The sequence below is a fragment of the Neolamprologus multifasciatus genome, chromosome 18 (assembly GCF_963576455.1).
Source record: "Neolamprologus multifasciatus chromosome 18, fNeoMul1.2, whole genome shotgun sequence".
In the NCBI taxonomy this organism is placed as follows: Eukaryota; Metazoa; Chordata; class Actinopteri; order Cichliformes; family Cichlidae; genus Neolamprologus; species Neolamprologus multifasciatus.
The window spans coordinates 9,751,771-9,777,996 of NC_140456.1; the positions used below are offsets into that span (position 1 = coordinate 9,751,771).

Below are 26,226 nucleotides of genomic sequence, written 5' to 3' on the forward strand. Positions count from 1 at the left end.
GCAGAAACCGACTTGACTTGTGATGCTAAATGTACAGTTATTAAAAACATATTGTAAGGGGAAATCCGTTTAAAATAAATCAGTAGTTGAATGAATTTAATGTAATGTAAGCCACTGAAGCTTTTAACCAATAAACAAAGCCTTTATTTTAGTTTGTTTTATTAATGTGTTCAAAATCCTGTGGAATGAGCTTTTCCTTTCAATGAAAGAGAGTGATTATATATTTCCCCCCACCTTTTTTTTTTTAATGCAACTTTTCTAACATTTGCCAGAATGTGTTCTGGGTAATAATGACAGTGCTTCCTTTTACAGGTAGAGGGCAGACTCTGTCAAAATGAGAACTTTGCTCTTTATAAAAGGAACTAACCACATTTTCAGTATTTAACAAGAATCGGGTCAGGTGTAACAGGTAACCATATAACAAACTTGACTGTGAATGTCACCCCCTTGTTTTCAACTTGTAATGCCAACTAAGGAGTCAGTCCACTGTGTAGGCTTTTCCATTTTCATTCCTCATGACTCATCCTTGAGGTGCACATCACATGTTCCCATTTCACTTTAATCTTCCTTCTGCAGACACCATAGCGTATTAAAAACACGACAAAGACGGCCCAACTCACACACTTCATTTGTGTTCATAAAAGGACCTTTTTATTTTATCGTTTCCCACAGATACACTGCGTACTGCTGTTCATTTTCCATTATTCATGTCATACAAGTCAGGAGCGGGTTAACAGTACGGTTTTACAGCTCTAATAAAGCACACAGTACTGTGTTATTGATGCAGCAGTACTTACAACAAAAAGCTTTTAGTAGGATCGGTGATGAACAGGAATAGATAGCTGAGAAAGGATTTAAAGAGGTTTAACAGCACTGTGAGCAAACACATATATAACTGCTTCCATTTCTCATGCAAATAATTGTATCATTACTACAACAAAGTAAGAGTGGAGGTGTTTTCATTTTTTATCCTCTCAGCGGAACTGAAGTGGACTCACACGCAGACCAATCACGTCCTTGCCGATCTCCGTCGCCTAGAAAAAGAGGAAATATTAAAAATTAGTGGGTGGGGGGGTGGTAGTTATAGCAGAGATGGGCATTTAAATAAATAAAAAGGAAAAGTGAAGGCAGCAATTTAATGATATAAAAAAAATGGAAGCAGGAACTTATAAGTGGTTAATAAAATTTCTGCTATCTTGTCATGACAACCACATTTGAAGATTTGAAAAGGTTTCCGCTCACTAAGCTGAAAGTGAACTTGACTGAAAGTATTATTGCCTTTTTTCTTGCAAATCTTCAACAGATATTACTGTTTTAATATTATTTATTAATAATTATTGTTATTATTATTAGCCCTTATTCCCTGACTGAAGAGAAAATACCTTCAAACATAAACAATTTACCAGGTGTTCTCATTAAAGATGGTTACAGTTTCAGATCTGAGTGATCAAGAAACTTGAGCATTCAGACCAAATGTCCTCTCCTTTACTAAATGATGGTCCCTAAAATTGTATATACACATTTGTTTGGTCTACCTGTGTGACCCTGCAGATCTGGCCTTTGTAAGTGGGGCAGTAGCAGGCTCCAGACAGAGGGCACTTCTCAACGGGGCGTCCGCGGTACAGGGGAACGTAAGAGGCAGCGCACAGGTCAAATGGATTGTGGGGGTCGTAGTTCAACTGGTGGGCGTCTGTCAAGCTCTTCTCACAGGCTGCCAAAATCTTGCGAGTCTAAAGAAGGAAATATTTTTGCAAAGGAGATGATGGCAAGAGAATGACACCAGCGCAATAAAGGCCATCTAATAAAGACCATTATAAAATAAAAAAAAATAAGCTATGAGTGATGAACAACCAACCTGCTGTGCAACATCTGGCTTGGGCCCAAGTTCGAGGAGACGTCGTGCGAAGCCTGCAGCTGTCTTAAAGTTACGCAGTTTGAAGAAGAGGTTCAGAGCTGTGCGCAACACTAACACCATGTGGACTGGCTGGAGATTACAGTGGGTGAAGTAAGCAGCCATCTGCAAGGAAAACAAACATTTTTTTGAACATTTTCATCATGCTTTGGTGATTTTTTTGTGTGAATCAGTGAAAGCTTCATTGTGTTTTTTACCTCACACAACCTCTTCTGCTGTTCCAAAGTGTCTTTAGGCAGCTTCTTCCTCTCAGTCTCCATGGTCAGACCCACTATGTACTCTCTGCATATTGTAATCAGCTGCTGAGCCTAAAACACATACAACCCAGTTAAGTATCTGAGCACATATAAATGTGTATCAGCATGTCAACAAAATTAGTTTATCTGAAAGCCACAAGAGCCATGAGGATCATACAGGCAAGCTTATTAGGTCCATTACAAATCGACTTTAGAGATAAACAGATCAGGTTCAAGGCATGCTTGATGCTTACCTCTGCAATCTCCTGTTTGTTATCAACCACCAGCAGGGGTACAGACAGAAGGATGACTCTGAAGCGCTCAACGGCGTCCTCAAATCGTCCGGCTGTGGTCAGCTGGTAGCACTGCTGCAGGCGGGAGATGAGATCAGAGAGACGCAGGCCCACAGCAGGCAGCCCCTGCTTTGCCCCACAGTCCTGAGAAGAAAATCAAAGATAAAAAAGTCATTTTCTATTTTGTGGAATCAATTAGAAACTATGGAGAAAAGGAGCAGATATATCAATAAAAAAAATACATCCACCAAATAGACAGCTGTACCTTCCAGTTCCTTTGAGGGTGCCCACGCAGACAGGGCAGGGACGGCAGCCCCAGGTAAGATGTGCGTCCTCTGGACAGAGTCTGCATGAAAAGCGACTTATAGGGGCCAAAGTTCACAACTCCAACCTGGTCGTGGAGCAGCTATGGTAGAAACAAGCAACCGTAATTAACCATTTATGCCTTCCTTTTTAAACGATGATATATGTTATCAAAGGGAACCAAAAATAAATAAACGGTGTTGGAAAACACTGTCAATATGAGCGGACCCTCATTGCAGTTTCAAAGGAGCCGGCCAGGATATGATCCACTGGCAGCTGGGAATTGTTGCACCACATCTGGGTTGGACTTGTGCCCTTGGTTGGTGGGACAAAGAAGCCGTCCTCTGTTCCTCCACCTGCACCAACTGGTACATCCTGTTGATTGGTGTAAAGATAACATAAAGCTGAATACTTTATACTCTTTTCACATTTAACATGAGAATTTTTCTCTCTCTCACCAGCTCTGGAGGAAGATCCAGGTCTTCCTCAACATCCCATCCTCCTCCTTCCTCTTTCCCCAATCCTTCCTCTCCTAATCCTTCCGGAGCATCCACAAAGCCATCTGAGAAGAAGAGAGGGAAAGATACACATTTAATATTTTTAGGCTCAAGCAGTACACTGAAAGTTTGAAAAAAAGAAAAGATGATTTGTTAAAATCAGTCTGAATTTACCTTCATCCAGCTGAAGCTCAGCATCATCTCCCCAGCCCTCGCCTCCTGAAGTATCCATGTCCAAGTCGGCAGCCATCTGACCAGCTTTTCCTACAACAGGTGAACAACAGGTGCCCATATTAAATCCCGCACGTTTCTACAATTACTTCATCTTTGAATTCCTTTAAAAAAGCAACACTGTTGCATATTAGAAAGAATTAAAAAAAAAAAAAAAAAAAAAAAAAACACCAGCTGTTTTAGAAGCAATCCAAGTCCAGGCAGAAAACTCAGCTCAGACCATGGACGTGAGTCTTTGGATATCTGGATCCAGATTGTATTGTGATATTTTCTTGAGATCATCAAAGGGATATCTCAGTTTTTCTTATTTAAATCTGGTATGCATTTGCAAAGACATGTCAAACATTATCCTATCTAGCAATGCTAAAGAATCGTTCCAAATATTCATCAGCTGATCACTTTCAGGTTGGGCCAAGTTGCACCTCTAATAAGGTTTTGCTCCAAGTCCATATGCAACTTTTGACTAACCTGCTAACAAACAGACAAAACCCAACCAATCACATAACCTTGTTCAAAATTAAGTATTAAGTGTCTCCATTCTTGGTTCCATTTGAACAAAGTTAACATGGATGAAACTTTAAAGTATTATGTTCCTTTTCAGTCCATCGTGGCTCTTGACTTACCCTTTGCTGCAATAGCTCCCTCAAAGAAGCCCTTTGAAACGGTGAGCAGAGGCCAGTTAGTGTCTAGAGGGTTGATGGGTGGAGGTGGCTGCAGCAGCTGTGCATTAGGATCAACCTCTGGCACCTAAAAGTTACATAATAAATAATAAAATTAAGCAATAATTATGTTATTTATCATCATAAATTACTGTATTGTTAAAAAATACATATTAGGTTCATTGCTTCTGCATGTTATTGTTTCCCATAATTTGTGTAGGAAGAATATTTTGTCAACACACCGTCTCCTTTTCTGGGTCAAACGTCTCTTTTAGTGCCTCAGCCTCTTCATCCAACCCGTGTGTGGCTGCAGTCAGGTAGGCCAGAGACTCTGCAAGCATGCACACAAACAATTTTGCATGATAACTTGTCATTTTACCGCCATAAAGGCTGGCAAACAAAATACGACAGAATACGAGTGAATGTTGACAAATTAACTCACTTTGTCCACAGTTCTTCAGTATCCTAACCCTTTCGCTGACGTCTCCCAGGTAGAGTGCTGCCTGGTAGTGACCGCTCATGTCCTTTCTGATCTCAGCTACACAGACAACACAGCCATTAGAAATACTGAAAGAGAACATACACACCTTTGCAACATGTAACATAAAGAATAGACATCCTCACTCACCAATCTTCATCATCTTGCGTAGCTTAGCCAAGTTACCAGTGATGAGGTAGAGGAAGGTGAGCTTGTCAAAGTTCTTGGTCCTCTGATAGCACATTTCCACGACCTGGTGGTGACCCTGCAGCAGTGCTGCCTCACCCAGACGCTCCCAGCAGCTGCGCTCATCCAGGGCTTTGGCTGCCTCCAGAGCCACCTGGAAGTACAGCGATGAGATTTTTAATTTTGCAGACGGATCTCGGTCTCACTGTGATTTGATTAGAGCTCGTCGTGTACAAGACTTCCATCCTTATCTTAAAAACTGATAATAGGTACAGCAGTCTTTGAGTACTGCTGCCAGCTCACCTCGATGTTCCCACACTCCAGAGCCAGGCTAAAGCGCGTCTTCTCATCTTTGACGAAGTGCAGTGCTACCTCAGGGTAGCCCTTCTTCTGCAGATAGGCAATGATGGACTGACCTACCAGTTTGGCATTGCGCACCATGTGGAGCACCTGAAGAGTAACAGGAATGACCTCAGAATTAGAAACCAAATGATTCCCGGCAAAAATGTAATGCTGTTTAATATGAAACTCAGATTATCACTGCACAGTTCTGGTGTTTAATCTCCTTAAATATACTCAGATTATCACTTCAAGGACACCACCCTTAAGAACCGACCTCATCATATTTGCGATTGACCAGGGCCAGTTTGAAGCGGTACTCTGTGGGGTCGATGGTGAGCACACGAGGCCTGCACTCCCTGTCCAGGCAATAAACGCTGTTGCCTCTCACGCGGGTCACATAGATGGGCAGGTCCAGGGTCCTGATGATGCCATGATCACTACAGGAACACAAAGAATATCCTAAGTTAGACATTTTACACTGAACTGATGCTTTCTAACTGTGAAAGATTTGAGCTTTTCTGTCCAGAGAATTTAAAGCAAACAAACTTGTATTTGTCTTTAAAACATAAAGTTAGAGATCTGAGCAAAAACAAAGCTCCAACTATTCTAAGTCACTGCTGTGCTTATTTTAAAAGACATCTGGGAGCACAACACTATCAAAGAAAACAAGCACTAAGGCAACATTTTAGCTCACAAGTTTCTCAGTGACAGCTTATTTTGTTGAAGCTCTATGGGTCTGTGTTAAGAAGTTTCTCTCCCCAGAGACTTGTGCCTGTGGGAATTAATTAACACTGCCTTTTCTAAGCAGCACATACCCAGACGTGAGGGCGTATTTGATGTGGTTGGAAGTGGTGTAGATAAAGACTCCGCTCTCATCCCAGGCTCCACTCTTCACTCTGATGTTCTCGTGAATGTTGCACAGACTTTCCAGCTTACGGTTGCAGATCATAATTGCTGAAGGGAAGAGGAAAAAAAAAAAAGAGAAAAGCAGATTTAGAGCTTCCTTTGAGAACCAGCAGAGAAAACTTTCAGGTTTGAATATTTGTTGGTCAAATCTGCAGATATTCATCTCATCCACTCACCGTGTTTAGCCAGCAGAGCCACGTGGCTGGTGTCTGCGCTCCACACCACGTACTTGACCTTGGAGATTTTCACGGTGGCCAGGGAGCGTTTCTGCTGCACGTCAAACAGCGTGACGCCGTCGGCATCACGCAGCAGCAGTGAGCCTGTCCCGGCGTAGAAGATCTCCTCACAGCTCGGCACCTGGACTTTCTTCACAATTTCATTCTTCAGATTTTTAATCAGCAGCTGCAATGGAGAAATGAAGAAAGCACTGTGATAAATAATTACAGATTAGGACAAAAAGCAAAGTAAAAAGTTTTCTTCAAATATTTGCAGGCTTCACAAGTCACATAATGGACTCTTGTTTCATTCGGAGATTAACGTGCCAGACTGCCTTTGATCGATCATTTGTAGAGAACAGATGATTTACTGATCAACACTTTCAGTTCTTTTTATAGAATTAACCAACTTTTTAAAAAATCGTTTAAAAGGGGATTTCCCATATATTTCACTGCTTTGTAAACTTTCATATGCACTTACAGAGTGCATACGGTCCAACACAGCAAATCTGTTCCTGGCCACCCAAACGGCTGTCAGACCAGAAGACCTTTTCCCCTCCGGTGCTGGAATTTAAAAAGAAAACGCAGCCTCTTGTTACTTCATTCAAGGAGATACAAACTGGAGGCATATAGTAACATTCAATAAGTAAAGTAAAAACATTTGGGGGTTTTTCGAGTGTGAGAAAAAACATAATTAAAGTGTTGGTTTTTTAGTGTGTCTGGTTTTTTTTTGGGGGGGGGGGGGGGGGGGGGGGTTTACCATCGGGGTTCTGAGAGTCACTTTCTTTGGGAATTGAGTACAGGTCATAGGTGCTGTTTTCCAGGTTCGTTGCTCTCTGCAGGAGGTAAAGAGCATTTCGATAAACAGATGCGAACCAACACACTTAACTGAGCAGTAAGAGATTAATGTGTGCGAGTGCATTTGCACTGAGAGATACTTACAGTGCAGAGCAGGACAGCATTCTCAGCGGGATTATAAGACATGCTGAACACTGGGAACTTAGACCCACTAAGTTAAGGAGAAGGTAAAATAGGTAAAATGGGTTATTTTAAACTAGACAGATTTTCCATTTAAAAACAAAAAAAAAAAAAAATCAAAAAAAACCCCACGAACGACAAAAACAAGCACTAGCCCATAATTTCTTAGACCAATTTCTTTTTGGTCTAAGAAAGGAATTCTAAGAAATTGCACTCAAAATGCACACCACACCTACCTGCGCAGCTGCATAACAGCCGTGTCTTTGCTGCTGTTGAAGTCCAGCTGGCGGAGGAAGCGATCCTTGACGTAGTAAAGCATGTTGCCATGTACGGCGTAGGCTGGACGTTCACGCTCCAGCTTGAACACAATCATACCACTGTCATGACCTGAAGGACACAAAACAAACCATCCGTCAGTGCAAATTTCACATGTACACACTGTATTTTTTCCCCTCCTCAGGAAATACATGCCAGACATTTCCTGTTATTAGGCCATGTGAACTTAAGAGAACCATTAAAATCTTTTTTTTTTTTTTTTTTTTTAATTTTCCCTGATATGCCAAGGATCAGCTTCAAAACTAACCAAACTAAACTAACCAAACAACTACGTTGCAAGTTGATGTTTGAACTGTTAATGTTCCTGTTTTGATCAGATCACTGTCAGCACTTACCTGCAGCAAACAGGTTGAGGTTTGGGTGGGCACCCAGCACCCAGAAGCGGTCGTGATCACGGCGGAAGGTCTGTACTCCGGTCCTTTTGGACATGTCCCACACCCGGATGCTCTTGTCCTCAGAGTTGGACAGAATGAGCTCCTGGCGTGGGTGGAAGATGGCACAAGACACGTTGTTGTAGTGCCCACGGCATGTATCGAGCTCCCATGCCTTGGACTCTGAACACAGGTGGGGGGGAAAAAAAAAAAAAAAAAAAAAAGAGACAATTTAAGACAAAAAAGAAGCAGAAACATTCACAGCAGGAAACAATTAGTGAAGTAGTCAGCTTGATGAAATACCTACTTCTCGGCACATAACAGAAAAGTCAGGGGTTTTAGCTTCTGTAAATATCAACTTCTAACACTCATGTCAAGTCACTCACCATTCATCCTCCAGATCTTCACCTGCCTGTCATCAGCTCCAGACACAATGAGAGGCATGGTGGGGTGGAAGGCTGCCCAATTGACCCCACGATCGTGACCCTGATCATAAACATAAGCTCAAGTCACACAAACAGCTGTCATAGCACGGCATCATTCTATATGAAACTAAACTGTTTTACTCTCCGAGAAGCCATTTTAGTACCATTAAATGAATAATATATCACACAGAAACCATAAAATAGTACAGTAAAACAAAACCCGAGCAATGTAGTTTCATTACCTATAACTGAATATTTCTGACCTTAAGTCGTAATCACATACCCCTATAAAAAAAAACAAAACAAAAAAACCCCAAAACAAAACAAAACAAAACAAAACAAAAAAAAAAACAAAAACACACACACACACACACACACACACACACACACACACTCAACTGCCAGCTCGGGCTAAAAGCTGGTGTTTTCCACAGACAGAACTGCATCATGGACTTTTTTGATGATTTGAAGAAACCTCATTAATGCTAATCATTAAAAAAAACAAAACAAAAAAAACAAAAAGGAAATCCAAACAATATGTGAGCGGAAGACTACAAATGGACATTTTCCTGTAATGAGATACCAGAAACATATGAAGGCTCCCTCAATGGCTGATTCACTCAAATGACCACAACATTTACAAAAGGTACAAAGTTGCTTCTCACCTCGAGAACGTGTTTAACAACAGCATCAGAGGCACCAAACAAATCAACACCAGAGATGCCGCGCACCTCTGTCTCCACAGCGCCTGGAGACAGGTTCTTCTTCCTCAAACCTGGAACCATCAGAGAGCACCGCGTGCAAAGGGGGGAGCCATAACCAAATTAGACAGGGCACAATAGAGGATCGGAACATGGGAAAAACAAAATACATATTATTTAGATATCAAATTTGGAGAATCATCATTGGAGAAGAGAGGCCACAAAAAGGGGGGTTTAAAAACTGAGCGCACTTTTGTACTACTGAACACACACACAGGTTTGAAACACACCAACACAACCTCTGCTTTCTCATTGGCTGCCAGCTTGAGTCTGGAAACAATCATTCCTGCAACAGTGCTTTGGTTGGTTTAATTAATCATCAGATTACAGAAGAAACCGGAGTAACTTGTGATTTGGATGGATAGCAGAGCAAGGTAGCTGATTATTTCAGAGACTCAGCAAGATCAGGAAATGAAAAAAAGATGGAGAAAACACAGCTTGTATTCATGATTCTTGCCTGTTAAAACAATGTGGTGAGCAGATAGTACAACAGCCCAGAGAGAGATGACATGAGAAACAGAAATGACACTAGGAACCCATGTGCAGGTGTGGATGTTTCCAGGGAGAGCATGGGATAAGGAAGACACAGGGAGTGTGTGGACTTGGCTGATGGAGGTGGAGTGGGTGGTAGCTAGCATTGTAAAGGTGAGCCTCGATGGGGCGTTGAGTATCAGGACTATGAGTCTTGGAGTTTGCTTTCTTAAAGGCTCATGCACATTTCAGTCACAATGTTTAAATGACGTGCAGTTAGTATAGTCTGAAATGCCACAATTACTGGTTAGGAAGGAAGATGACAACAATAAGTTGCAATGACTACAGGAAATATAAACCTGTAGTATATTTCATGTTATTTTTTTTAATAGTAGAGCCAGTCGTGCAAATGTCATAGGTCATATAGAAATATGGGACAGCCAGAAAGTTTAAGTGTATAAAAAAGATTAACTCTTTTTTAACCAATTAATGTTTTTTGGATGCAAAAGCAGTATGGATTTGCTATATTGTGAGTATGAGTGCAAAGTGACCCCCTTAAAGCTAAACTTTAAACTTACCATGTATTTATCATAAAAAAAAAAAAGAAAACACATGCTGCAGTTAAGTCATGTGATAGACAAGTTAAAAAAAAAAGTACAAATGGATGCAACCACACTCAAGTTAAATTACATAAACCCAGGATTGGTGAATGTTAGAACTTATGCATGTTCACATGAAAGGAAGTGAAAGCAAATGAGTGCAGTTAATCTAAAGAAAAGGAGAAACAGGAGGAAGAAAAATGACAAGATTTTTACAGCATGCACAGGCACAGAAACACCTCTCCAATTATCCATCTGTGGATTTTATCCTTTCACTGTGCATCTATCTAACGGTTAGATAGATGCTCTGAAAGCTCTGAAAGGAGAAAGGCCTTATAGGTTAGATTCTAACCTGTAAGGCCTTTCTCCTTTCAGAGCTTTTATTTACAGTGTTGTATTAAAAAAAAAATAGCACACCATAAATTTGTTCCACTGCATCTAACTCTCTTACCAACTATCAAAAGAGAGGTGTTTCTGCAAACAGCCCACAGAGTTTTATCCTCTACAAGTTAGAGAGGAAGAAGAGGTTTAGGACTTCACTTCGGTCCTGCTCCTGTTTTCTTCCTCCTCATCTGTACCACTCTGCTCCCAACCCCTCCCCCAAAACCCAGCCCGCAGTCCTCTGGTCTGCCATCCCCAGGCCCTCACCGGAGATATCCCACACTCGCACAGTCTGGTCCAAACTGCCCGACACCACCAGGTCCTCAGATGGGTGGAACTGGGCACACATCACGTAGTGATTATGGCCAGTCAGCACACTGCAGAGAAGAAAGAAATAGGAAACATAAGAAATCAGGGCAGACCATTCATTTTCATTATCGTAAATTTGAACAATTTTCATTCCTCTGTTTATTTAAAATCTCAATTAAACAGCCTAACTATGTGCAAGTTGTGAGAAACAACAGTTTAAACTTTACACAATGTCTTACCAGACACACGTCCTGGACTGCCAGTTCCAAATGCGAATCGTCTGATCATCTGAAGCACTCAGAATCCAGGGGTACTCCTACAGGCAAGGTGACAATTAATGTAATAAATTAAGTCTAAGTTGTTCTAACATAAATTACAAAAACACCCCAAAAAAACAGAAGTACTAATCCAGTGGGGTGACAATATAAAGGAAAACCCCTTAAAGACAAAGTGTTTACCATAATATGTAGTACTGTACTGAATCCCAGCTTTAGTGTTGTTTACATTTACACAGTGCTCCACCATCACAAATACAACTAATGATTTCTATCTTGGACTGATATCTACACTGGACTGATACAAGTTGCATAATTTAATCTAATCCAGATTGGTGGAGGCCATTCTGGAAGAGAGCACTTCAAAGGATAAAAGGTGATCATTTTGTATACATCCATTGATTTGCACAAGTAGTTCAAAATATGAGAGTCACTGCAGGAGTCAAAGGTTCAAGGTTTTCGTTTAATTTGTCACTTGTCCATTTTCTATGTTAAAACGGCAGGACAACTCACATGGTGAAAGAAGGTGGTTCTGATGTAGTCAAGATGCCCAAGGAGGGTGAAGAGACAGCGCCTCAGCTTGTAGTTCCACACCTGTACACAACAAGAATGTTTACTCAGCTCTCACCTAGGTTTCATATTACAGTAGTGCATTAAAACATGGCAGCATCTTTGATGTTAAGGCAAAATATTAGAAATCCTGAGTATGAGATACTGCCTCAAACCAAATAAATATAAGAATAAGCACTTGAACAACATTTATCCAGCTTCATGACATTTAATTTGAGTCACAGCAGTCCCACCTTGATTTTGTAGTCATCTCCTCCAGACACAAACAGGGGCTGCTGCTTGTGGAAATCAATCCCTCTTACAGGCCCTGTTGTGAGATACCACATTAAATCACACCTCATTTCCATTAATAACACAGTTTGTAAGCTAAAGCAGCGTACTCCAGCTAAAACACTGTCTTACCGTCATGCTCATCGAATTTGTCAATAAGTGTACACATCCGATAGTCCCACAGCTGGATGACTCCGTTGTGCAAACTTGCAAGAACCCATGGCCGTTTTGGATGGAAGCTCAGGCCTGAAATGTAAAACAGCTCATCAGAGCTCTTACAGAAGAGGCTATTACACTTCAGACGACCAGCATCATCCTAATTTAGAGCGGCTTTTAAAACATGCAAAGTGATGTTAGCCGGACAGCTAAGGACACGTACAACTACTGTCCATTTATCGCTACATCTGAATAAGACATAATAACGACAAATTAGTTAGAGACAGTCGGAGGAAAATCTATTTAGAAACAAGAATAAAGAGAGAATTCTGACTGAATAATCAACCGAGGACGATAACGTCAACTAGCTAACGTTAGCTTCTTTGCTAATAAGTAGCTAGCAGACTCTTACCTTTGACACGGGCCGACTTCGTTTCAAATTTTGTTAACATCGTTACTGGTGAACCGCAAAGCTCTTCTTTTTAATGCTGAGACAAAACTCAGTCAGAGCAAATAATTAAAAAGGACGAAACTCTGCAGATTGGTTGAATCAAGCGGCCTGACCACCTTCGCCCATTTAGTTGATTCTCCTTTTTCCTGACACGTAGTCCGTTTTGTCTTCCGGTTTTGAACAATAAAGTTTTGCGACGAAAATCTGACGCAGAAAGTTCCACGGCAGCGGCGCGTAGAAATGTAACACATAGACAAGACATCCGCGACTAAATGCCGTCATAACAAATCTAATCTGTAAATTTCTAGGCACTTAGACGTACGAAATAAGTATACGGACTCGGATAAAGGGTCATTAGTTTCTTTAATAAAGCGGTAAAAATCTAAGAGACAAATAGGTTATTCTTTAAAATGTCAATGTCATGAACTCGCAAATTCTATGAGTTTAAAGTGACAAATTTACAATTAAAAGAACTTAATACGTATTAATCAATAAATTGATTTGTTTTCTTCATAAACAATTCTAAAATTCCTTATTTCTAAAACCGACTGCAAGTAATAATTTGATGACGTCATCTGCTGCAGACACGATACGTGGCACGCGGGGGCGCCCGTAGTGTAAAGTAATGCGTTTCCACTTACAAAAACAAAACAAAAAAAAAAAAAAACCCAATCAGTAATCTAGGATTGCTACAAAAAGAAAGTGGACTTCTACACATTTTTTTCCTTTTTAAACGTCTCAAAATACAGTTGTGGTCAGAAGTTTACACACACTCATTCATAGGCATGAATGTCGTGATAATTTGGGGCTTTTAGTGATTTCTTCGACCTGTTCTTTTTCCAGGTTTGGCTGATAGGACATCATACACCTTTAATGACTTTAAAAACAGTCAGAATGATTCTTACTGGATATTTGACAACCCTTATTGTCAGACTTGGTAGAATTCATTTATAGTGACTGGTTTCATGGCATGTGCTTATAATCATAGTCTACAGATTTTGAGGTCAGGGCTTTGAGAAGGCCATTCCAGAAGCCTGTTCTATCTATTTTAGTTTTAATATGTGTTTGGGATCACTGTCCTGTTGGAAGATCCAACCATGTTTCAAGTTTCAAATGTGCAGTTGTTGATTTGAGGTAACATTAAAGAATTTAGAACTAATTCCCTTTCTTCATTTTTCCATCCACTTTGTCCAGTGTACTCATACCATTAGCAGCAAAAAGCCACAGAGTATGATACTATGATACTACTTTTGTCATGTTAAAGACATTGTGAAAGAAGTCATTAAAAGCCTCAAATTACAGTGACATGTTCAAAATGAGTGTATATGAATTTATTATTTATTACTTGAGGATTTAAATTTAAAAAATCCCTTTACTTCATTTACTGCAGATTTTCTCCAGTAATGCAGCATATTTTATAAAAGGACCACAGCTTTAGGATCATGACTACCGCATACACGAACTGAAGTGCAGTAAGCTTACAGTAAAACTGGTCTCTGAATGCAGTTGATTATGACACAATATTTCTACTCATGTTCCATAAGCAGTATGAAAGAAATAATGACAAAAATCAATTACAGTATATCATTAGTTTTATTTTATATATTTACAGAAGAATAGTGTCAAAAAGGTTTTATTATCATCATTCATCATTATTTTTATTATTTTTAACGGTGCTGTGGGAAACATTTGCATCGGCCCTGAGAGTTGAGTCCCACCCCACACTGGGATGAAACCACAGGTCTCTGTAAACCTCTGCAGCAGAACTCCCCTCAGCTGATGTAAATCGCATCTCTTCTCAGTGCATGGCTGACTGATTCCTTTCACAGAACCCTTTATTACACAGTCACTGATGGGCTGGTGCTCGTGTGATATCTAGATCTCTCTCTACAGTTACAGAAGTCAACTGTTGTCTGCTACACAAACCCGACAGCCACTGCCAGAAAGTGCCAACATCAGGTTGTTGATGTCTTACCCAATAGCGCATCTCCATGATTTAGTCACCTCTTTCTCTCTCCCTTTCATGTAACACAATGTGATGTTTACTACACTGTCTGTCGCCTTCTCTGGAACAAACATGACGCACTTTTATAGGGTTTATTTTCATGCCCTCAGGTGATTATTGTTCCCCAGCGGGGACCCTGTACCAAAGGAAAACACCATTTTGCACATTGAAAACACTGGGAATCACAGGGAAGCACTTTGCACAGTAACTCTACACTATAATGATCACTTCAACCACAGCAAAGGCATCCAGGAATCATCAATCACTTCAAATCAATATTTTGGAATGAGGAATAGCAAATGGGTCTTATTAAATTAGCTGGCTTAGTTTTAAGAGGTAAAGGAAATCTCTTATGAGAGCTTCACTCCTCTTTAGTTGTTTTAGTCTTTTAAATAACTAACAAATGTACACATTTTTCATAGTTTTCTAGCATGTTAACCATAAACTTTCTAAATTAAAGCTTTTATCTTAAGTGAAATGTTAGAAAACAATCACTTGGTGCCAACTAGGGATGTTATTGCAAATTCACACCATTTTAAAGCCGATCGTAGCTGAATAATAGATGAAATTTCACGTTCTAATGAAACCTAAAAACAACAACTTAAAGTCACTTTGAAAAGGCACCATTTATACCCGTGAAGTGGTTTGATGTAAATTACCATAAGGTTAAACAGTATGTAAAAGCAACACTGAGAAGGCCAGTGGTATTTTCTTCTTACAGAAACTCTGCTAAAATTAAAGAGTGAAGGAACTGTGGCAGCTGCTAATGAAAAGATGTCCAAATGTTCTTAGTTGTGCCTTCCGTGATTTTTATGGAGAAGAATGTGTGTTTGTGATTCCTTATGTTGCTTCTGTTTCCACACACTTTACTCTTTAGGGGGGAGAGCAGTGATGACGGATTAGTCACACTCCTGCCTGACATTTGCTTCTCATTCTGTCCCTCTCCCCCGCTGCTGACACACAGAGCGACCCTTCGGCTCAAGTGCTTCAGATGGACACCACCACTACCCTCATCACATGATGGAGCACTGCTCGGCTGACCCGGCCCCGGGGCCTCCAGGAAGATTGAGAGAGTCCATGTCAAAGTTAAAGCCAGGAGGCTGGAGAGGAAGAAAAAAAAAAGAGGAAGAAGCCTATAAATATTTGTGCTCATTTCAAATCGCATAAAATTCAGATTAAAACATCAACCGCAGCTCTGTTATGAAAGAGACAATCAAATGACAGCACATTTTCTTTCCCTGAAATCTTAGTGAGGTCGAACACACAATGGTGTTTTTACTTACCGCATCACCTGCTAGCTCTTTAGGTGGTTGTCCAAGGTCTTGCAGCTGTTGGTAAAAGAAACAGGATGAGTTACCAGTTTCACTCTACACATAAAGTGTTTTTTATGAGATAAGAGATAGTGCTGCATCACCTTTTGCATCAGGTCCATGATCCTCTCAAATGTGCTCTCTTTATCTGCTGCACCCTCTCCCTCTCTCTCAAAGAGCTTACAGATATCTCCCATGATTTTGGCCTGCTGCTCATAGCGCTGGTAATCCTCTGGACTAAGGCTCGGTTTGTTGGTTTCCAGCCACTCTGGGTACTGCAAGAATGAAGTAGAGTTAATACAAATACTGAATGGGACACTGCAGAATATAATGTCTGCTATAAAACCAAAGGCACACCTTAGTAGTGATTTCCTTCAGAGATGGATAAAGAACCTCCTTAGAGAGAAGATTCTGCATGATGGACTGCATGATGGGCAGGATGTTTCCATCATCACCACCTCCTTCACCCTCCTCCAACCCTAGACCCTCTAGTGCTTTGACAAGATCATCTCCAGCTAGTCCCGAAGACTGCAAGAAAACAATCAGATTATGAAGTTGCTCTCATTTGCAAAACCTTCATTATATTTGCTCAATTTCAGCTTGACCCACCTTCAGGTTGTCTGCATTTTTGGCCAGCCCCTGAAGGGTTTCTTTTAGACAGCAAGTGAATTCTTGTTGGGAGGCAGTGTCAGTACCTGCTCAGAATAAACAGAGTATTTTGAGTAAAATAACAAGCCAAAATAGGCAGAAGACTACAAGTAAACCATAGTCAACACAAGCCTATATCTTACCAACTTTTCCCGCAGCTTCTGATAGCTTTTGAAAGTGTTGGAGAAGCTCCGGCTCCTCCTGAGCCAGCTCCGTCATGGCCTTCTCCCACTCCTCCTTAGCTTGGGCAGCCATGTCCCCTTCAAAGAGAGTCTCGAAGAGCTTACAGTCCTCAAGCAAAGGGGGCTGAGACAGGCAAAGAAGAGAAAACAAACAAAATCCCTTATATAGAAATAAGGAAAAACAGAGGAAGATGTTCTTCTTTTCAGTGCATCTGAATTGGAACAGTTTTGTTTTTTTGTTCTAGACCCGACTCTAGCTTACTGTGTTTTAAACTTGACGCAAACCTGCAGCAGTCTTGCTTCCTAATAGTAAAAGAACGAACATTTGAAAGCTCAAAACTAAAATAACACTGACACATTCTAGTTGCAGTTTTGGATAGAAAATTAACAGAAAAAGACAAAAGCACTGCTTTATCAGTCAAATATTGCCATCTGCAAATACTGATATTTACTGATATCGGGAAATAAGAAAGTTGCGATGTTTATCTGTTGTGTGACCTCCGTTTTTTGGTGGTGAAATGTTAAAAAAGTGATGAAGGACTAAAAAGACTTCAAATTGTGTCAGTTATTTCTTAAAATCAACATTTCCTAGATTCCCTAACATTAGGGGTAATAAATAAAATAAAATAAAAACTGAAAATGTATTGGTATTCACTATTAGCCAAACTTTTATTTAAAAATTTGCCACCGTGACACCACAGTGGTTGGACTCAACTCTGATGGAGATGAGACAGCATACAGGATGGATGTGGAGAACTTGTCTCTCTGGTGCTTAGAAAATAACCTGAAGCTGAACGCCCTTAAATCAAAAGAACTCATAATGGACTTCAGGAGGCACAAACAGGTCCATTCCCCTCTCATTATAAATGGAGAATGGGTGGAATCTGTCTCCACCTTCAGGTTTCTGGACACCCACATCTCAGCTGATCTCACCTGGACCCACAACACCATCGCCCCGGTAAAGAAGGCCCAGCAGCGGCAGCATTTCCTCTGTGTCCTGAGGCAGAATAATTTGAACCGGAAGCTGCTGCTGGCCTTCTATTCCATTCTAAATATTCTATTCTAAATTATTTCGCAAGCACCTTTTGTGCACCACTGCTGGCTGAGGACGAAGCGGCTGCAGGTTCGGGGGCTGGAGGGGCGGGCGCCTTGTCAAAATCATCCAACGCACCTGAAAGAAAGCGATGATATTAGAACCAATTCACTCAAACTGCTTTTAATGGTTTCATACTCACTGACAAATAAGTATCCAGTTATTCCATTGCTATGAGATAACTGAATAACATATGATGCTGCAGCAATCTTTCTGAAATTTAAAATTTCAACTCTTGGCGATCGTGGCTCAAGAGTTGGGAGTTCGCCTTGTAACCGGAAGGTTGCCGGTTCGAGCCCTGGCTTGGACAGTCTCGGTCGTTGTGTCCTTGGGCAAGACACTTCACCCGTTGCCTACTGGTGGTGGTCAGAGGGCCCGGTGGCGCCAGTGTCCGGCAGCCTCGCCTCTGTCAGTGCGCCCCAGGGTGGCTACAATGTAGCTTGCCATCACCAGTGTGTGAATGTGTGTGTGAATGGGTGGATGACTGGATATGTAAAGCGCTTCGGGGTCCTTAGGGACTAGTAAAGCGCTATATAAATACAGGCCATTTACCATTTAAAATAGTCATTTTTGTTTTTAATCAACTCATTCTGTGTTCAAAATTTTAAAAAAAAAAACATTATCAAAGAAATGAGCAAAAACATAATATATTCACATTTTAAAACACGAAAGCACTGACTTTTTCTTTTTTTAAACTCAATTAAACACCATTAATTAATCAACAATCACTTCATTCCTCAAACACCCATTCTGACCTTTAATTAGGAAAACAACAACCTGCTAAAGTTTAAACTGAGCATAAGAGTGGCAAAGAAAGGTTATTTAAATAACTTAGAATATGGAATGGTTGTTCTGAAACTGCTGATTTACTGGGCTGTTCCCACACAACCATCACTGGGGTTTATGGAGAATGGTGTGAAAAGAGAAAAGATCGAGTGAGCAGCAGTTCTCTGGGTGAAAATGTCATGTTGATGTCAGAGGTCAGAGAATAGCCAGGAAGCTTCGAGCTGACAGGAAGGCAACATTAACTTAAATAACCACTCAATGCAACCAGTCAACATAGAAGAGCATCTCTGAATGTAAAATACATCAAACTTTGAAGTACATGGGCAATAGGGGCATAAGACCACGCCAGGTGAAATCCCTGCCAACGAAGAACTAATTTGAACATTAGAAGATTAGAAAAAGTTTGACTGGTCTGATGAGTCTTGATTTCTGCTGCAACATTTGGATGGAAGGGTCAGAATTTGGTGTACATAACACAATAATATGTTGTCTTATATAAGACAAATGATGACTTTAAACTGAAGGAAAAACATATAAAGCGGTTTGAAGATTTTTAGCCCTTTTCTGATTGTTTTATTATTGTTATGAATGTCTTTTATATTGAAAACCTACTGTTGAGAAAATAAAACTGTATATGATTTAGCCTTTATACATATTTGGAAAAATAAAACTGTTTAAATCCTAAGCTGGGTTGTTTTGAAAATTTGCCTTGAACAAAATATGGGGTTAAGGAAACTGACTCCGTGGTCTGTGCAGATACACGATGAAGGGCACAAACTGAACCCGGATAAAGTTATCTGACAGCAGAGACATTAAGCGATTCGTGCTGACGTTTCTTCTTGAACATTACTCCTGCAGACCCCGGCAGGAGCACCTGACGTTAAGCTAAGCCCTGACACGATGAAAGCAAAACAACAACAAAAAAAAAAAAGACACAGCGACACCACGAAGCTGCACGAAAACCCCACTGCTGTGTTCAGAAATACACACACTGATAAAATATTAATGCCGACTCTTACTGTCCAATAATTCGTCCAGCTCTGCATCGTGCCCATCGGGCGACCCTCCTGGTCCTGACGCCATGATGTTGCCTTCTCCAACCAGCGCGGAAACTGCCGCTTCTGCTGTAAAAATGTCGCAAACACCTCTACGTCACTCCTCCGAGTGAGCGCCGCCTCGTGGCCGGTTAAATATTTTACTCTGGAGCAAACTGTTGTTTCGTGTTCTGGAAAACACGCACACAAAAGCTCAAATGTTTACATGATACTTCCTGTATTTTATTTGTGTTTGTATTAGAATTTCTGTGAGTTTTTAAATGTTTTCTATTTAATTGTGTTCCCCCCCTTTTTGTCATTATCCCATCTTCACCTCATTGATCTTATTTGTCCATTGATCTTACAATGGACAAATTCTGTATCTGTAAATGTATACTCATTGATAAGAAACCACACTGATCTGTACATTTAGTCAGTTTAAAACTCGCAAATATTAAACTACAGTTGTTTTATTTGAGAGTTCTGATAGAGAAGTATAGAGAAGATTAAAAGGACTTGGACTGTGAATCTAGCCAAAGCGTGTGATAGAATGAAGTCAGGAGTGGCAGAGAAGTGTGTGAGGGTGGTGCGGGACACGTAGGAGGAGAGTGAGACAGTGGTGATGTGTGCAGTTTAATTGATAGATGGTTGGTTCAAGGTGGGGGTGGGATGAGATCAGGGTTTGGACAGGTTGGCAGATGAGGTCAGCCTGGAGTCTCTGTGGACGTCGACGTTGGTGGCTCATATTGTGATCTATATTGAGAGCAGGCAGCAGGTGGAAGAGAGCCTGGAGAGATGGAGGTATGCAATGGAAAGAAGAAGAATGAAAATACGTAAAAGGCAAGATAGATTACATGTGTTTGAATGAGAGGGAGACAGGTGTAAGAGTGAAGCTGCAAGAAGCGGTGATAGTGAAGGTAGTTGATTTTAAATACGTTGCGTAAACCATTCAAAGCAATGGATGGTGAACACGAGAGGTGAAGAAGAGAGTGCAGGCAGGGAGGAGTGGGTGCAGCCAAGTATCAGGGGTGATGTATGATAGAAGGACTTGACCTGCTATGATGTCATCTTTGAGATCATGGCGCCATCACTGGAAATGGTTACATCAGAGGGGCAGCTCAGGTTGAATGGCTTGGAGACAAAGTTAGTAAGGAAAGGCTGAAATGGCTGGATCATGCAAAGAAGATGGATAAGCAGATATACTGATAAATGCATACATTTGACAAAGGGTGTTGAAGATGGAGCTGCCAGACAGAAAGATTAATTGACATAGTAGACAGGGGCTGAGATGAAAGCAAATACTCCACTAAAGGGAGCAGCAAAAGAAGAGGAGAAAAACTCTGAAACATGAATTGAATCAATATTGTTACAGTTTATACTGGTTATTATCCTTAATTTTAAACTGACAGAGAAGCTGTTTCATTTTCCCTTGTTTTTTATATCAATGTGTTGTATGTTTGGACATGTTATGAACATGTAAGATGCTGTTCTTAGGGGTTACTGAATTTTGAGCAATAGTTAGTTCATTTAGGGCTCATCCAACCCCTTAACTGTGCAGCCATTGTGCCAAATATCTAAGATAAGAAATATTATAACTTTATATCATCATGGGCAGATGCACTCCTGTGTGCAAAGTGGAAAAACTCTCTTTAATTAGAATTAGAAATACTAGTTGAGTAGTTTCATTTCTTTGTGCTTCTTAGAATCCTTTCCAGTTCAGACACTTTGTGCCACAATTTTTGTGATACAGCTGTAGTGCACAAGATGTTTTTTAATACAAAGCACAAGATGAATTTTACAGAGACATTATAACACACGGGACACTAGCCTATATAATAGATCATGGAACAGACATTCACATTTGTCATTATATTAGAAAATATATTGTTAGGCATCAACATTTTACTTTTAAACGGACTTCAAGAACTATAAATACTTTCGGAACCAGTAAAATTGTACGTGAGCAAGATATAAAATCACCCAAAGGATTGTAACTTCCTTTTTAATGTCATGTGGAAATTGATTTATTTATAAATTCAATAATAAAAACCCTGAGCTGTGTCATGAACAACTACTATTGCAAAGTAAAATACACTTAAAAAATGTCTATCTAGTTATTAGCCCCACAGGCCTTAATTGTTGAAATGTGAACGATTTAAATAAGGCTAATCAGTCTTGTATAAATGCCTATATGATACCAGAGGTCGGGGGTTTCCTTTTTCTATTTTCAGGAAACGTGTCAGTTTTACAGTCCATACAAATAAATATGGTTGTCAGGGTGTCGTTGCTAAGCAACAGCATGAAAAAATATAAAAAATATGCAAAGATTCAGAGGGAAGCGCTGACAAATGTTTAGCACATCCGTCCCGTAGCGATAGTAACGCTGATGGAGATGACAACATTGATTGTTCACGTGGGGGTTTCTACGGTGGCCCCTAGAGACAAAGCACGTACAAACTCCAAAACACTTGCAAACTCCAAAACACATGCAAACTCCAAAACACTTGCAAACTCCAAAACACATGCAAACTCCAAAACACTTGCAAACTCCAAAACACATGCAAACTCCAAAACACTTGCAAACTCCAAAACACATGCAAATGCCAAAACACTTGCAAACTCCAAAACACATGCAAACTCCAAAACACATGCAAACTCCAAAACACATGCAAACTCCAAAACACTTGCAAACTCCAAAACACATGCAAACCCCAAAGCACATGCAAATTCCAAAACACAACGGAAGTGCTCCAGGACGCTAGGGGCAGTGTTGAGCTCGATTTGCAAAATAAACGGCAAGTTTGTCTGTATGGGACGGTCTAGTCTCTGTCGCGCTTCCCAGGTTGCCTAGCAACCATGATACTAACCGCTGGTAACGTGTCATACAATTTTGTTTGACAGAAATGAAGGAAAACATATTTTGTTCATTTGTTTGTTTGTTTCTACAAGAGCTTTGTGTGATTTGATAAGTATCTGAGGTTGAGACCACAGGACAGTAAAACATGATTTTTGGGCTTCATTTCTGTACTGAACAGTCATTTAAGATTAGTTAGTAAATAACAATTAGCTAATGTTGTTCATGAGACTAAAGTCATATCACTTTGGTAATGTAAATATAATATGGCCAATATTATAGTTATTATATTAATCATTATTAGCTATTACAGCAGTGAACATGAACTCTGTGTCAAATACTGAGCCACAGTACAGATTCAAGTTGCAGTTATTTATAGGTCTTATCACCTTAAATCTTCACTCAAAGACAAGTATCTTTGACAGTGCATATATAGGTGTATCATATATAAGAGAGAAATGTTGTTCCTTCAGTATGTTGGCATTACTAAATTTGGCTCATTGCTTACATACGTGTGTAAAAAGAAATTATATGAGCTGTGATAACTGTTTCTGATAAAATGAAGAGTAGACTGATATATTGAATATTCCTTTATTGGGTGAGAAAATCAGACCATGTCATAACTGCTTTAAGTCATACAGAATAGATATCAGAGCCTTAAACAGGCTGACTTCTGCTAAATGGGTCAAACTGGGCAGAAAGTATACAAACACATAGCATCATTATAGAATATGATGTAACACTATAGATCAACTTACCTCAGAATATATAAAGCATATAAACAATTACAGCAATATGATGCAACAAACACAGCACTGCTACTAATCCAAAATACTCAAAGCTTCATAGAACTGAAACAAACATTTATTTTTAGGTCCATTCAGCTGCTGATACATACTTTAGGTTTCTGAATATTAAACTTGTTTCTTCCTTTCATAGTGTGTAACTTGAAGGCCCTGAGTACTTTCTCCCACACTGCAAACACTGGAATGATAAAATTATTTGAACATTACCTAATAAGACTGATTCAGGACAGACAATTAGTTATGTTAAACTTTCCTAGCAGTCCTTCACAAACAGGGAACAGTCTGTCTATTCTCTCCATCTGTCAGCTGCAGCTGGCTCTTCCTCCTCCTCTTCCTCACACACTGCTGAGTCCTGGTGGATCATCAGGGGTGCAAAGCCTCACAGATGATGTGCAGCAGTGAGTCCCTCAGTCTGTCCTCACTCTGGACACTTGCAGTTGTCACACATGGAAATCAAATGCGTGATAAGCTGCAGGATTCAAACACAAATGTAACTTATAAATACATGTTCATACTTTTATTACACAATCAGAGAGAAAGAAAAAGAGAGAGAGTGCAGGACAGACAGACAGGTGACAGCCTCAGGTGTATACACTGCTACAAAACAGCACAAAAGAAGGAGGACTGTGTTATTACGAAACAAGAAGAGTTCCCAGATGGTACAGTGGACACGTGTGTGACTCCTGTGATTAAAGCACCTTTCTTTCAGCTTAACGAGTGAACCGTCAGCTCGTTCAAACACACGTTAAAGTCCGTTTGGCTCTACACCACCGAACAGTGGCAGCAATATAACATAGCTAACATTAACAGTGCAGTGAATCCTGCTTGTGCCGTGATATTCAGGACTGCAAACCGAGCAGCATCACTGACTTTCAGCCTGTTGTGTTTGTGGATATATGACTGACTTTAATTATCCATAAAATCATCACATTCTCTGTAAGATTAAAGTCAACTATTGAACGGCGTATATTTTGGAGTAAAGGCTTTAAAACCAAGTTAGTACAAACATCGCTAATGTCACATAACTTTCCCGACATGTGGCCAACAGTAATGTTTTAATGTTCTTCATTATAAAAAACATTTGCGCATAAATAAGTGACATAATATTCAGTACTTACTTCTGAAAGTTTACTCTTGGCGGCTCCGCTTCAGCCGTTTTTTTCGGCAAAATTATCCACACCACAGGCGAGCTATGAAATCTGGGATATGTTGGGCCATGAAGGCTACAGCGACCCATTCTTAAAATTCAGGGAAATTAAGGACGCATTTGAGGGCCGCATTTCGAGCAGCCTTTGAATTGGGACAGCCTTCGTCGAGTCGCTGTGACGTAATCGGCCTTAAAATGTGGACTTTAAGGCTGCAGACCCCAAATCCGGTCATTGGTACATCCTGGCTTGTGTAGTTACTAGGTAACAAAAGCTCAACACTGCCCCTAGCGTCCTGGAGCACTTCCGTTGTGTTTTGGAATTTGCATGTGCTTTGGGGTTTACAAGTGTTTTGGAGTTTGCATGTGTTTTGGAGTTTGCATGTGTTTTGGAGTTTGCAAGTGTTTTGGAGTTTGCATGTGTTTTGGAGTTTGCAAGTGTTTTGGAGTTTGCAAGTGTTTTGGAGTTTGCAAGTGTTTTGGAGTTTGCAAGTGTTTTGGAGTTTGCAAGTGTTTTGGAGTTTGCATGTGTTTTGGAGTTTGCAAGTGTTTTGGAGTTTGCAAGTGTTTTGGAGTTTGCAAGTGTTTTGGAGTTTGTACGTGCTTTGTCTCTAGGGGCCACCGTAGGGGGTTTCTAAAACGTTAACGGCTAATTTTCTAATCAGATATCGGGCAACTCAGGGGTGTGTCCAGGATGGTACGTTGTGGGGAAATCTGAATATTTAATCACAAATAAATACAGTGTAGAAAGCCGGTGGATGATTTTCAGCATCACATGAAAAGTGCTTAAACATTAGTTTTCATTAAGCAACTTGTTTTCCAAGGAGTGAAACACATACTTATATAATTGCTCCCATATAAAAGTCATGACCCCGCTTAAGTAACACAAAGGTTTTAGGATACCATTATTATCAACATCATGTTGTTAGATGATAATTATTGATTCATTAACCTGTAAATCACTTTTACTTTGCAGCTGGAGATTATTTTACTTACTGAGCTATATATTTCTGATTGGTAGTAAAATATACAATATAATAACTAACTACAGCTTTCAGCAAACAGCAGCCTACAAGATTTGCAAGTAAAATAAAAATAGAATATAGAACTATATTCTATCACCAGCCCTAGGCTTTTGTCCAGTGATATTATGATTAACAGTACTGTACAATTATTCAGTAATACTTATGTAGTTATGACCACGTGTGAATAAATACCTGATTAGAAGGAGAAAAGAAAAAAAATTTTTTTTAATCAAATCTTTTTTTAAAAATTATTATTTTAATATATTTTAGTTATTTATTTTTATTTACTGCTACTGGGATTATGGTTGATCTGAGCTGTGCTAACTCAAAATGCTGCAATGCAATTTCAAAGTAACTGGAAACAAGTGTTATTAAGTCGAGATTTTGAGATTAATAACCTGAAACTCTGAATTACAGATGGCAAAAATAAGTAAATAAATGAACCAGTCTCTCTCACACACATACACAAACACACCCACATACAAATCAGAGTTGGAAACAAGCTTCCATAGCTTATAGCAAGGTATTGCTAATTTCCCAGCCTTTTTCTCTTATTGAGAAGCATTAGCTTCTTGGGTTCTGCCACCATCTTTGCCGTTCGTGAAATCTCCCTTAAACTTCAGTCCAAGATATATTTGAGTGATACTGAAATTAATTTAGGTCAGTGTTCAAAATAGGTAAATATCACGATGGCTGGCAAGTCGTGCTTCTAGAAGGATTCTGGCACA

General features: G+C 40.0%; 2 protein-coding genes across 2 annotated transcripts; both read right to left on the reverse strand.

The window, feature by feature from the left end:
* Positions 1–628: 628 nt before the first annotated feature.
* copa (COPI coat complex subunit alpha) lies at positions 629–12,779 on the reverse strand. The gene is made up of 30 exons (XM_085139315.1): positions 12,573–12,779; positions 12,137–12,250; positions 11,968–12,041; positions 11,678–11,758; positions 11,129–11,205; positions 10,848–10,957; positions 9,034–9,143; positions 8,330–8,429; positions 7,908–8,126; positions 7,473–7,623; positions 7,201–7,267; positions 7,019–7,094; positions 6,740–6,822; positions 6,220–6,445; positions 5,953–6,091; positions 5,412–5,574; positions 5,099–5,245; positions 4,760–4,949; positions 4,574–4,669; positions 4,374–4,462; positions 4,096–4,219; positions 3,416–3,505; positions 3,203–3,306; positions 2,973–3,119; positions 2,707–2,847; positions 2,403–2,585; positions 2,110–2,220; positions 1,856–2,017; positions 1,536–1,730; positions 629–1,034 (listed from the first exon to the last, which is right to left on the reverse strand). Exons 1-30 carry the CDS (start codon positions 12,610–12,612, stop codon positions 975–977), a joined length of 3,669 nt encoding a protein of 1,222 aa, XP_084995441.1. The 5' UTR covers positions 12,613–12,779; the 3' UTR covers positions 629–974.
* A 1,406-nt stretch (positions 12,780–14,185) lies between these two features.
* Positions 14,186–19,813, reverse strand: pex19 (peroxisomal biogenesis factor 19). The gene is made up of 8 exons (XM_085139342.1): positions 19,655–19,813; positions 17,839–17,927; positions 16,718–16,880; positions 16,536–16,621; positions 16,284–16,454; positions 16,031–16,201; positions 15,900–15,944; positions 14,186–15,716 (listed from the first exon to the last, which is right to left on the reverse strand). Exons 1-8 carry the CDS (start codon positions 19,716–19,718, stop codon positions 15,630–15,632), a joined length of 876 nt encoding a protein of 291 aa, XP_084995468.1. The 5' UTR covers positions 19,719–19,813; the 3' UTR covers positions 14,186–15,629.
* Positions 19,814–26,226: the final 6,413 nt, after the last annotated feature.